Source organism: Oryx dammah, unplaced genomic scaffold (genome assembly GCF_014754425.2).
Source record: "Oryx dammah isolate SB20612 unplaced genomic scaffold, SCBI_Odam_1.1 HiC_scaffold_23, whole genome shotgun sequence".
Lineage (NCBI taxonomy): Eukaryota > Metazoa > Chordata > Mammalia > Artiodactyla > Bovidae > Oryx > Oryx dammah.
In genome coordinates this window covers 13249974-13264427 of record NW_024070207.1, presented here as the reverse complement: position 1 = coordinate 13264427, position 14454 = coordinate 13249974, and the positions used below count along the sequence as shown (strand labels likewise).

The following is a 14454-nucleotide window of genomic DNA, read 5'->3' as shown; positions in this document are numbered from 1 at the left end:
TGACAAGATTTTTTTCATTTTTAAGGCTAGATATTATCCTTTTGTATTTATATACCGTATTTCCTTTATCCCTTCATCTCGCAATGGACATTTAGATTGTTCCCATGTCTTTGCTTTTGTGAACAATGCTGCGGTGAATATGGGAACGTAGATTTTTCTTCCAGATTTTTATTCCAGTCCTTTAAGATATATAGCCAAAAGTAGGATTGCTGGATTATATGAGTTCTAGTTTAAATTTTTTAATGATCTTCCAACTGTTTTCCATTGTGGTTGTAACAGCTTAAACATTCCCACCAACATTGCATAAGGGATAAAATTTCTCCACATCCTCACCAGCACATCTTTTTTTTTTTTTTTTTTTCGCTTTTGAGTTTCAAGAGTCCCTTATACATTTTGGGCTTCCCACATGGTGCTATTGGTGAAGAACCCACCTGCAAATGCAGGAGGAAGAGACACGGATTAGATGTTAACCCTTTATTAGATATATGATTTGAAAATACTTTCTCCCATTTTGTAGGTCACCTTTTAACTTTACTGATTGTTTTCTTTGCGACGAATATGGGGTTTGAGTTAATGACACTTGTCTGTGTTTGCTTTTGTTCGCTGTGCTTTTGATATCATATCTAAGAAATTATTGTCAAGGCCAATGGTCAAGAAGATTTTTCTGTTTGCTTCTAGAAGTTTTAGAGTATCACATCTTATTTTTTTAAGTATTTAATACTTTGAGTTGGGTTTTGTGTATGGTGTAAGAGAAGCATCTAATTTCATTTTTTGTCCTGGATATCCAGTTTTCCAAACACCATTTATTAAAGAGACTGTTTTTTCCCCATGTGTATTTTTGCCCTCCTTGTCTAACATCAGCTTACCATAAATGTGTGGTTAATTTCTAGGCCCTCTATTCTAGTCCATTGGTCAATATGTACTTTTTTATGCCAGTACCTTACTGTTTTGATTACTGTAGTTTGAAATCAGGATATATGACACATACTATTTGTTCTTCTTCCTCAAGATTGCTTTGTCTATTCATGGTCTCTTGTGGTTCATATGAATTTTAGGATATTTTATTTCTATAAAAATCATCATTGGTATTTTGATAAGAATTGCATTGAATCTGTAGATTGCTTTGATTAGTATTCTATTTTGACAGTATTAATATTTCCAATCCTTGAGTATGGGATGTCTTTCCATTTATTTCTCTTCATTAATTTCTTTTATATATATATATTTTACTGAAATATAGTTAATTTACAATGTTTTGTTAGTTTCTGGTGTACAGTAAAGTGATTCAGTTATATATATATATATATATATAAAACAACTTTTATATTTATATTATATATATATATATAATTTTTAGATTATTTTCCATTATGGTTTATTGCAAGATATCAAATATAGTTACCTGTGCTGTATAGTAGGATCTTGTTGTTTATCTTTTTTATATATAGTAGTTTCTACCTGCTAATCCCAAACTCCTAGTTTATCCTTCCTCCCTGCCTTTTCTCTTTGATAACCATAAGTTTGTTTTCTATGTCTGTGAGTCTATCTCTGTCTTGTGATTTGTATCATATTTTAGATTGCACATGTAAGTGATATCATATAATATTTTTATTTCTCTATCTGACCTACTTCACCTGCTATGACAATCTCTTGTTCCATCCATGTTGCCACAAATGGTATTATTTCATTACTTTTTATGGCTGAGTAGTATTCCATTGTATATATTAATATATACCACATCTTCTTCCCATTCATCTGTTGATGGATATTTAGTTTGCTCCCATATCTTGGCTATTATATATAGTACTACTATGAGCATTGAGGTGCATGTATCTTTTTGAATTAGAGTTTTCTCCAGATGTATGTCCAAGAGTGGGATTGCTGGATCATAGGGCAACTCTACTTTTAGTTTTTTAAGGAACCTCTGTAATGTTCTTCGTATACACCAATTTACATTCCCACCAACAGTGTAGGAGGATTTTCTTTTCTCTACATACTCCAGCATTTATTATTTGTAGACTTTTTGTTGAAGGTCATTCTGACCAGTGACATGATACCATATTGTAGTTTTGATTTGCATTTCTCTAATTAGCAGTGTTGAACATCTTTTCATGTGCTCATTGGCTATCTGTATGTCTTCTTTGGTGAAATATGTATTTAGATCTTCTGCCCATTTTTTGATTGGGTTGTTTTTGTTTTTTTGTTATTGAGTTTTATGAGCCATATGTATATTTTTTAAATTAACCCTTTGTTGGTCACATCTTTTGCAAATATATTCTCCCAGTACGTAGGTTGTCTTTTATTTTTGTTTATGGTTTCCTTTGCTTTACAAAAGCTTATAAGTTTGATTAGGTTCCATTTGTTTATTTTTGCTTGTATTTCTATTGCCTTCCGAGACTGACCTAAGAAAACATTGGCATGTTTTATGCCAGAGAATGTTTGCCTATATTCTCTTCTAGGAGTTTTGTGGTGTCCTGTCTTATATGTAAATCTTAAAACCATTTTGAGTTTTTTGTGTGTATGGTGTGAGGGGGTGTTCTAACTTTATTGATTTATATATGGCTGTCCAACTTTCCCAACACCACTTGCTGAAGAGACTGTCTTTTCTCCATTGTATAGCTTTCCTCCTTTATTGAAGATTAATTGACTGTAGGTGTGTGGGTTTATTTCTGGACTCTCTATTCTGTTCTGTTAATCTATATGTATGTTTTTGTGCAAGTACCATTCTTTTGATTACTGTAGCTTTCTAATTGTCTGAAGTCTTGGAGAGTTATGCCTTCTGCTTTGTTCTTTATCTTCAGGATTATTTTGCCAATTCTGGGTCTTTTTTTGTTCATCATAAATATTAGACTTATTTGTTCTAGTCTGTGAAAAACATCATGGGTAATTTGATAGGGATGCATTAAACCTGTAGATTGCTTTGGGTAGTATGGCCATTTTAACCATATTAATTGTTCCAATCCAAGAATATGGTGTATCTTCCCATTTCTTAAAATCATCTTCTGGTTCTTTTATCAGTGTTTACAGTTTTCAGCATATAAGTCTTTCACTTCCTTGGTCAAATTTTATTCCAAAGTATTTGATTTTTATGCAATCTTAAAATGATTATTTTTTTCTATTTTCCCTTTCTGATATTTTTATTGTAAAGAAATGGAACAGGTTTCTGTAAGTTAATCTTGTATCCTGCTACTTTGCTGAATTTGCTTATTGATTCTTTTTTTTAATTTAAATTTATTTATTTTAATTGGAGGCTAATTACTTTTCTTATATCCTGCTAATTTGCTGAATTTGCTTAGTAGATTTTGTGTGGAGTCTTTCAGTTCAGTTCAGTCGCTCAGTTGTTTCTGACTCTTTGCAACCCCATGAACCACAGTACGCTAGGCCTCCCTGTCCATCACCAACTCCCAGAGTTTACCCAAACCCATGTCCATTGAGTCAGTGATGCCATTCAACCATCTCATTCTCTGTCGTTTTCAAATGAGTCAGCTCTTCTCATCAGGTGGCCTAAGTATTGGAGTTTCAGCTTCAACATCAGTGCTACCAATGAACACCCAGGACTGATCTCCTTTAGGATGGACTGGTTGGATCTCCTTGCAGTCCAAGGGACTCTCAAGAGTCTTCTCCAACACCACAGTTCAAAAGCATCAATTCTTCGGCACTCAGCTTTCTTTGTAGTCCAACTCTCACATCCATACATGACCACTGGAAAAACCATAGCCCTGACTAGACGGACCTTTGTTGGCAAAGTAATGTCTCTGCTTTTCAATATGCTGTCTAGGTTGGTCATAACTTTCCTTCCAAAGAGTAAGTTTCTTTCAATTTCATGGCAGCAATCACCATCTGCAGTGATTTTGGAGCCCAGAAAAATAAAGTTAGCCACTATTGCCACTGTTTCCCCATCGATTTGCCATGAAGTGATGGGACCCGAAGCCATGATCTTAGTTTTCTGAATGTTAAGCTTTAAGGCAAGTTTTTCACTCTCCTCTTTCACTTTTATCAAGAGGTTCTTTACTTCTTCCTTACTGTCTGCTATAAGAGGGGAGTCTTTAGGGTTTTCTATATATAGTATGTCATCTGTATATAATGGCAATTTTACCTCTTCTCTTCCATTTTTGGATACCTTTTATTTCCTTTTCTTGTTTTATTGCTATGGCTAGAATACTATGTTGAATATAAATGGTAATAGTGGGCATCATTGTCTTGTTCCAGATTTTAATAGGAAGGCTTTCAGCTTTTCACTATTGAGCAATGGCTGTGGGTTTGTCATAAATAGCTTTTACAGTATGTCCCCTACATGCGAACCTTCAAGTTGCAAACTCTCAAAGATGTGAAAGTGTGTATCATCAATGTCAGGTTGGAGTGAAATTGTAGCCTGCCCTCCATCTCCTATTTCTGATGATCCTTCAGCTCTTCCATCTCCCAGCTCCTCTCCCTCCTCCAGTCAGTAACTCTTCTTGCCTGTTCACTCAATGCCAACCCCTATATGCCAGCTGTTGTACTGTACTACTGTACTTTTCAAGGTACTGTATTATAATATTAAAGATACCTTCTCTATTTTTTCTGCTTGTTTTTTATGTATTATTTGTGTGAAAAGTATTGTAAACCTATTACAATACAGTACTATATAGCCAGTTGTGTTAAGTTGGGTGCCTGGGCTAACTTTGTTGGACTTTTGAACAAATTGGACTTATAATTCTGCTCTTAGAACAGAACTCATTTGTATGTAGGTGACTTACTGTATTGAGATATGTTCTCTCTAGACCCACTTTGATAAAGAGTTTTTTTAATTATGAATGGATGCTGAATTTTATCAAATGCTTTTCTGCATCTATTGAGATGACTATGTGAGTTTTATCTTTTCTTATGCTGATGTGATGTATCACACTGAATGATTTACATATGTTGAACCATCCTTATGACCCTGGGATAAATCCTACTTGATCATGGTATATGATCTTTTTTTATGTGTTGTTGGATTTGGTTTGCTAACATTTAGTTGAGGATTTTTTGCATCTGTATTCATCAAAGATGAATGTAGTTTTCTTTTTGGTAGTGTTTTTGTCTGGATTTGGTATCAGAGTAATAGTGGCTTCATAGAATGACTTTGGTAGTATTCCTTCCCTTCAGTCTTTTGGAAGAGTTTGAGAAGAATCAATATAAGTACTTTGTATGTTTGGTAGAATTCCCCAGTGAAGACCTCCAGTCCTGAACTTCTGTTTGCAGGAAGGTTTTTTGTTGTTGTTGTTTTTTAATTACAGATTCTATTTCACTTCTAGTGATTGGTGTGTTCAAACTATCTATTTTTGATTCAGTTTTGGTGGGCTGTAAGTTTCTAGAAACTTGTCCGTTTCTTCTAGGTTGTCCAGTTTGTTAGCAAATGACTGTTCATAGTATTCTTATTTTTTTTTGTTGTTTTTTGCATTTCTACAATATCAGTTGTTATTTCTCCTCATTTAATTGGGGGCCTTCTCTCTTAGTGAGCATGGCCAGAGATTTGTCAATTTTTGTTTACCTTTTCAATTCTGTTTTCATTCATTTTTTTCTATTTTTATCTCTATTTTATTAATTTCCTCCCTGATTTTTATTATTTACTCCCTTCTGTTGACTTTAGATTGTTCTTTTTCTAATTCTTTTAGGTGGTAGTTTAGGTTGTTTATTTGATATTTTTCTTGGTTTTTGTTTGTTTGTTTGTTTGTTTGTTTTTCAAGGAAGACCTTTATCACTATGAAGTTCCCTCTTTGGACTACCTTTTCTGCAATGGGTTGAGTTTTCATTGTCATTTGTCTCAAGATATTTTTTAATTTCCTCTTTGATTACACTGTTAACCTATTAGTTTCTTTAGTAGCATGTTGTTATGTTTCCATGTAATCTTTTTTCCTCATTTCTCTTTCTGTGGCTGATTTCTAGTTTCATGCTATTGTAGTCAAAAAGATGCTTGAAATAATCCCTGGCCTCTTAAATTTCTTGAGGCCTATTTTTTGTCCTAGTTTGTGGTCTATTATAGAGAATGTTTTATATACACTTGAAAAGAATGTGTATTCTGGGTTTATTTTTAATTTAATGTCCTGAAAATAGCAATTAAGTCTAGCTGTTCTATTGTGTCATTTAGTATCTCTGTTGCCTTACTGATTTTCTGTCTGGAAGATCTGTCCATTGATGTCTATTGAAATGATTTGTGATTTTTATCCTTCATTCTATTAATGTGCTATATGATATTGATTGATTTTCATATGTTGAACCATCCTTGCATCCAGGGATAAATCACATTTGGCCATGATCCTTTTAATGTGCTTCTAAATTCAGTTTACTACTTTTCTGTTAAGAATTTTTACATGTGTATTCATCACAGATATTAGCCTATAGTTTTCATTTCTTATAATATTTTTTTTCTGTTTTGGGTCATGTTAATGCTGGCCTGATAAAATTAGTTTGGGAGTGTTCCTGCCTCTTCAAACTTTTGGAAGAATTTTAGGAGGATTGGTATTAATTCTTTAAATATTTGGTAGAATTCACCTGTGAAGCCATCTGGTCCTGGGCTTATCTTTGTTGGGAGATTTTTGATTACTGAATAATTGTATTGCTAGTTATAAGTCTATTCAGATTTTCTGTTTCTTCGTGATTTCATCTTGGTAGGTTTATGTTTCTAGGAATTTATTGTTTTCTCTAGATTATCCAATTTGTTGGCATATAATTGTCAGAATAGTCTCTCATAATCCTTTTTTATTTCTGTGGCATCAGTTGTAAAGTCTCCTCTTTCACTTTGAATTTTATTTGAGTCTTCTCTTTTTTCTTAGCCTAGCTAAAAATAGTCAATTTTGTTGATCTTTTTAAAAAACAGCTCTTAGTTTGGTTGATTTTTTAAATTATTTTCCTAATCTCTATTTCAGTTATTTCTGTATAATCTTTATCATTTCCGTCCAATAACTTTGAGCTTAGTTTGGTTTTTTTTTTCTAGCTCCTTGAAATGCAAAGTAGTTTGAGAGCTTTCCCCTTGTTTAATGTAGGCATTTAATGCTATAAACTTCCTTTTTAGTATTGACCTAGTTGCATTCCATAAATTTTGGTATGTTGTAGTTTCATATTCCTTTGTATCAAGGTATTTTCTAATTTACCTTTTGATTTCTTCTTTGACCCATTGCTTGGTCTAGATTATGTTGTTTAGTTTCCCCATATTTGTGAATTTTCTAGTTTTTCTTTTGCTACTGAAAGTGAGGTATTGAAATCTCCTAGTAGTATTGTGTTGCTATTTATAGCCCCCTTCAGTTTTCTCAATGTTTGCTCATATATTTAAGTGCTCTGATGTTATGTGCATATATATTTATAGTCATTATATCTTCCTGGTGAACTGACCTTTTTATCATTATATAATGTCCTTTTTTGTCTCTTTTGAAAATTTTTGACTTAAAGTCTATTTTATCTTGATTAAACATGGCCAACCTTATTCTTTTTTGGTTGCAATTTGTGTGGACTTTCTCTTTTTATCCTTTCTTTTCCAGCCTGTGTATGGCCTTAAATCTAAAGTGAGTTTCTTGTAGACAGCACTTAGTCACATTTTGTTTTTTGTTTGTTTAACCACTCTATGTCTTTGACTAGGGAGTTTAATCCATTTATATGTAAAGTAATTATTGATAGAAGAGGATTTACTATTGCCATTTATTAGTTGTTTTCTTTTTATAGCCCTTGTTGCTAATTTTTTGGTGTGACTTGCCTTTTTCCTTTCTCATTTTGTGTGCCTTCTATAGGTATTTTAACTATGATTACAAAGGTACTTACTTAAAACACCTTGTAATAATCTATTTTAAGCCAATGAGAACTTAAGTTCCATCACATTTAAGAGCTCTTTTTGTTTATTTTCTTGAATGTTTCTTTTTTAAAAGAGCATTTCAATCCTAATAGATGGAATATTTTCTCTTCTTTCTCTGAGGATATTAGTGATGGCTCTTTGAAGTTTTTTTTTTTTTCTCTCCTTGCATAGTTTCTGTTTTCTCCCACTTGCTTTTATTTATTTTTTTGTTCTGTCTCTTTCACATTCGTTGCTTTTCTCAGATGCCTGATAATTTCTGCTCATATTTATGAGCAGGAGCCAAAAACGGATTGGAAGCTCTGATCAAATGAGTGATCCTTATTGAATTTAAGCTTCTCTTAAAGTCATTTGGCTCATTCATTTGTTGGAGAAATTCCCCATTCTAAATCAGCATTTTTAGACCTTTCCTTTTGGGGCTGATTAGATTTCCCAGAGAAGACTTCAGAACTCTCACTTGGGGAGGGTACCACCAGAATTATAGGAGCCAAATGAAGGAAAGTGTTTTGAATATCCTCATCATTCAGAATGCATCATTTCTCTTAAAGCCTAGTTTTCAGGAACAGTGTTCACATCCTCAATGGTGTCTAACATTCCCCATGTTCAGAGAATGAACCTCCAGTATACAGCAGGATTGGGAGTGGTCTTTACCAGTAGCATTTTGTAGGGGAGGGTGTTTAAAGATATAATCTAATTTTTTAAAGAACTTTTAACATACCCACCTTATCTTAACTCCAGCTCTTTATATCCATTTCTAGAGACACTAGAATATATCAGTTCCTTAAATGTTTCAGGATTCTTAGATGTGGATTGGGTTAGTTCTTGGTTTCCCCCACTGCTGATTTAAGATTCAGCTTTCTCGAGTATGCTTGTTCAGTTATCTTACAGCTTCCAGAATATTGTTGCTATTGCCTCATTTCCTTGTTCTTCCTTACTTTTTTTTTAAAGTTCCTATAGTTTTAAAGTTTTTTGGAGGGATTGAAATTAGATGCATGTATTCAATCCACCACCTTTATCTGAAACTAAGTCCTTCCACAATGAAATAGTTAGTTGCCTTATCTCCCTAATGTGATATTTCTGTTGATCCTTGGTTTGTATTAGGTGTTATACCTGAAGAACCTTAGCCCTCGGGTGACTGAAAGAGATCTTGTCTCATTATTCGCTCGGTTCCAGGAAAAGAAAGGACCTCCAATTCAATTCCGAATGATGACTGGACGAATGAGGGGGCAGGCTTTTATCACTTTTCCCAGTAAGTAGCTTCATCTGGATAATTACTCAGTTATGGCTGAGTCACTAATAAGTTCATTAGCAACTACATATGCCCTCTTTAATTTAAATATAGCCCACAAAAGAAGCACATAAGAGGAAGGAAAGAGAATTAAAGAAAACATGTTTTTTTTCTATTCTCCCTTCTGTGTTTCCTCTCCTTATTTGACAGTGCACTACCACCTTACACCATTGTCCTCTCTTTTCCCCAGTCTTGGCACTTCCTACTCACTGTATCAAAATTTGCTTTCCCTCTGCTAAAAGTAATATTTCTAGTCCAAGTTATAATTACATTAATTGAACACTTATAGTTACATTATGCTCTATTCCTTTAGGAGTAAGACTACAAGCTATTGTGATATTATGCTACATTATGCTAATTCATTAGTAATTCATAATTAACTAGTGGGTGATATATTGTTCAACTGTTGTTTGCATCCTAATACATGACTTCAGTATTCTAAACCATAGGGAAGAATAATATAGGCATGTCTCAAGGATACTGCAGATTCAATTCCAGACCACTGCAATAAGGTGAATTATCTCAATAAAGTGACTTGCATGAATTTTTTGTTTTCCTAGTACATATAAAAGTTATTATTACACTATCGGATGCAGATTATCACCATAGACTGGGAGAAAGGGTGCATGTATGCAGGCACTGTCACTCAGTTGTGTCTGACTCTTGGCAACCCCATGGACTGTAGCCCACCAGGCTCCGCTCTCCATGGAATTTTCCAGGCAAGAATACTGGAATGGGTTGCCATTTCCTCCTCCATGGGATCTTCCCAATGCAGGGATCAAACCCACGTCTCCTGTATCTCCTGCAGGCAGATTCTTTACCTCTGAGCCACCTGGGAAGCCTTGTGTTTATACTAGACTGTAGTATATTAAGTGAGCAGTAGCATTTTGTCCAAAAAACAATGTACATACCTTAATTTAAAAATACTTTCTTAGTAAAAAATACTATCATCTAACAGTTTAGGGTTGCTAAAACCCTTCAATTTGGAAAAAACACATTATCTGCAAAGCATAATAAAACAAAGTGTAATTAAACAAGTTGTATTTCTATAGGAATTCCAGTTTCTATGACAGACCAGACTATCTTTCTTATTTGGTGGAGGCTAGGTAGGAACTGTGCCTTTTATTATCCCTAAACTATCATAATTTATATATTGCATAGTAATGTATTTAAAAGTGAGTGCTTTTGCACATGAGCAATGCCAAATTCCCCTGCGGTCTTCTTATACAGCATTGTACCATCTTTCTTATCTCATTGAACGTTTTTGGATCCTCAGCTCTAGTGATTTTCAGTCTTTTCAAGTGTAAGAACCCTTTTAAACTTAAAATATTATTTCATGTACCCCCATCTAATATGATCCATTAGTTGAAAAACTATATAATAAAAAGGCTTTATACACTAAGTACTTTTAAATAAATAGCTGTTTTACTAGTTATGAATATATTTGAAAATTTGTAGAGCATACATATAAGACATAAATTGGTTCAATCTAAAACCATTGCTTGTCTACTTAGGATTTGACAGACTCTGGGCAATAAGTCCATTCCTTCCTAATTTCCCACATCTAGACTCTGAGACCCATAAATTAAATCCTCCTGTTATACCCTATATACTCTTACACCTCAAGCTTCCATATGCCTACAAGGATTCTTAAACTTATCCAAATGAGGGCTCTGACAACCACTCTCTAATCAAAAGGAAAAGTATTAATAGGAAAATGTCCCCAGTACCATAATAACTTCTTTTGTGTTTTCTATTTTGAAAATTATTTCATTCTCTTAGCACCTATAATGTGTTATCTAAGATACAGATTTGTGTATTATTAGATATGGCTTAGCCCTCTTTAGCACACTGTCTGTATCCTTGTTTTGTTTCGTTTTGTTTTTTTTTACCTATATCCTTGAATTAGGAGACACTCTCAAGCATCCTTTTTAAGATTCTGTTGTAATTATTCTTAGCCATTAGTTTAATCTTGCTGAGTTATACAAAGTTGGGATTGTGGAAAACACAATAAACTCAAATAACTACATGGCCTTATAACCTACACTGTACTCCAAGGCAAAACAACATAAATTAGACTTGGAATAAAATTGAATTATTAAGCCATACATAAACTGGTGGTTTTTCTTTCTCTTTTAGATACAGAAATAGCATGGCAAGCATTACGTCTAGTAAATGGATATAAGCTACGTGGGAAAATATTGGTGATAGAATTTGGAAAGAACAAAAAGCAACGGCCGGATCTCCAGGCTGCTTCCCTAATATCATCTACTACAGATAATACTACTGAAATCAGTGGCAGTTAGAAGATACAAAAACTGTGAGTCCCAGGAAGTCTTTTTTACATCAGAATTTAGGATCTAGGGTTTACGTATAGATAGCAGTCTGTTTGGAATTGAAGAAGAGAAACTGAGGGAGAGAAAGCAAAATTAAGACAATCCCTTTCAGCTTTTGGAAAGCATTGGCAGAATACATTTTCTATAATCAAAGATTATCTAGGATAGACAATATAATGAGTATAGAGGGTTGGGTATAAAGAGTATCATTTTCTCAGGATAAATTACAGTAGATTACTTCCAAGGATTTTTTAAATCATTGTAATTTATATGAGGTCTTATATATTTGTCCCTAGAGATGACATTCTTTCTAAGACTGCCTCCTATATATATATATATATAACTAAAAAAAAAACAAATTAAATGTTGAAATATTTATATCTAGAGCCCACTTGTCCCTAATTTTATTCACCTAGTAAATAAGTGACCAGGGGCTTAAACATCGGCAAATGCTGTTGAATTAGACCTTCAGCAGTAACAGTAGGTAGTTTTCATAGGTTAGCAAATACTTAATGCACACTTCCCTATTAAGTTATCAGTATCTTCAAAAAGCTGTTCATTTTTTCTAATGAAAGAATTTAAATCAAAACATTAATGTTCTCACAATTATTTACACTAGCTACCACTGAATAATGATTGAATTCAAAGCAATAAGCATTGAATCATTGTCAGTACATGTTAGGGATTAAGTATATGAATTTTAGAAGAGGAACATACTAGCAAAGAATACCAAAGGAGGGTAGAAAGAAAGAGCTTTCTAGAAGAGAGGCAGCCAGCCCCAAGTCCCCCAGTTGTTTGTTTATAATTGCTGGAGAATAGAAAAATGACATGATATAGAGGAAGTAGTATAAACTTTGGAATCAGACCTGTTTGAACTCCACAGCCATATTTAACCACTCTATGACTTTGGCAAGTCATTAAATCTGAGCCTCAACTTTTTTCATCTATAAAAATGAGGATAGTAATATTACTTCATTGGATTGTGATGATTAAATGTGATCGTATCCAGGATGAAGATCAGAAAGAAAAAGGAATGAAAACATAACAGAGTATACAACCATTAAGCACTCTTATGTACTTATAATGGGAATATCAGAGAAAGAAAGGAGCAGAAAAAAATATTCCAATAAATAATGGCTGTAAACACCTCAAATTTGATAAGAAACATTATCTACACATCCAAGAGATCTCAATGAATCGCAAGTAAAATAAACAAGAAATCCACAAACACACCACAATAAGAATGCTAGAACCCAAAGATGAAACTTTTGAAAGCAAAATGAGATAGATGAAGCATCATTTACAAGGAAACTTCAATAACAGATGACTTCTCATCAGAAACAAAGGACGTGGCAGTGGGAAAACTTACTCAAAGTGATGAAATGAAAAAGAACTGTCAACATAGATTCCATATTCAATAAAACTGTTTTTCAAGAATGAAGATGAAATAAAGACACTCCCACACAGTCAAAAACTGGGAGAATATGTTGCTGTCAGACCTGACTAGCAGGAAATATCAAAGGAAGTTCTTCAGGTAGAAAGCAGGTGACCTCAGACAGTAATTTGAATCTACACATACAAAAAATTAGCACTGGTAAAGGTAATTGTGTAATTATAAAAGATAGTCAAAATACATTTTTCTTTCTTAATTGATTTTAAAAGCTGTTTTATCAAGCAATATATATGTAATTGCATTATTGGATCTATTACATATAAAACTAATATATTTACCAATAGCAAGACAAAGGTAGAAACAAAGCTGTATTGAATTAATGACTCCAGGTGGTAACTCAAATCCATAGGAACAAATGAAAGAAACAAGAAATAGGCAATAAGCAGGTTAATATAAAAAATCTATAAATAATATACTTGCTCTTTCTTCTGTCAGCTTCTTTAAAAGACATAAAATTATACTAAGTAATAATTATAATGACATATTACTGGGTTTATATCATGTAGAGATAACACTACTAACAATAATATCATGAAAAATGAGAAAAGGAATAGGTTTACATAGGAATAAGGTTTTTATATCTCATTGAAATTTAGTTAGTATATAGCTAAAGCCAGTTAAGATGTATATGGTAAACCCTAGAGCAACCACTAACAAAATAGCTAAAAATATTTAGTAAAAATATTAAATACACTTAAATGTCTTATTAGAAAATGTCTAATGCAAAAGAAAGTAAAAAGAGGAATGGAGAAATAAAAACTTGAGACATAAGTATGAATGGATTAAACAATCTAGTCAAAAGGCAGAGATCATCAAATGGGAAAAACAAACAAGACTTACCTCTATGCTATTTAATGTAGTCACACTTTAGATTCAAAGATACAGATTGAAGGTTAAAGGATAGAAATATCAGGCAAATGGCAATTATAAGAAGGCTGGAGTGGCTATACTATTATCTAAAGTCTATTTAAAATGAGCTTTAAAGCAAAAAAATTGTTGTAGATAGTGACATCTATTATAAACACATATGCATCTAACAACAGAGTACCAAAATACATGAATCAAAAACTGAAATGAATTGAGAAATATAAAAGTATACAACAAAAAATGGGGGATTAAGTATCCCATTTTCATTAATAACTAGTCAGAATTATGAACAAAGGAATAGAAGACTTGAATAATGCTATAAATCAACTAGACCTTAAAGATACTTATAGAACACTTCACCTAACAAGAGCAGAACACACATTCTTCTCAAATACACATGAAACATCTCCAGGATGGGCCATATCACTTGTTGTTCTTGTTCAGTCACTCATTCTTGCCCAACTCTTTGCAACCCCATGGACTGTAGGACACCAGGCATCCCTGTCTTTCACTGTCTCCCAGAATTTGCTCAAATACATGTCCATTGAGTCAGTGATGCCATACAACCATCTCATCCTCTGTGACCCATTTCTCCTCCTGCCCTCAATCTTTCCCATCATCAGGGTCTTTTCAAATGAGTTGGTTCTTCAGATCAGGTGGCCAAAGTATTGGAGCTTCAGCATCAGTTCTTCCAATGAATATTCAGGGT

General features: G+C 33.3%; 1 protein-coding gene across 4 annotated transcripts in view; it reads left to right on the top strand.

Moving 5' to 3' along the window:
• Window positions 1-14454, top strand: part of RBM41 (RNA binding motif protein 41) — an 81121-nt gene that overhangs the window by 57452 nt on the left and 9215 nt on the right. For 2 of the 4 annotated variants that reach the window (XM_040265029.1, XM_040265026.1), the window contains 3 exons: window positions 8903-9050; window positions 11229-11409; window positions 12435-13964. In XM_040265029.1, the coding sequence (XP_040120963.1) occupies window positions 8903-9050; window positions 11229-11395 (315 nt within the window). In that variant the 3' untranslated portion in view covers window positions 11396-11409; window positions 12435-13964. Of the gene's footprint in view, window positions 1-8902; window positions 9051-11228; window positions 11410-12434; window positions 13965-14454 lie in introns of those variants that run through there. The other 2 variants (XM_040265028.1, XM_040265027.1) reach the window with 1 other exon arrangement.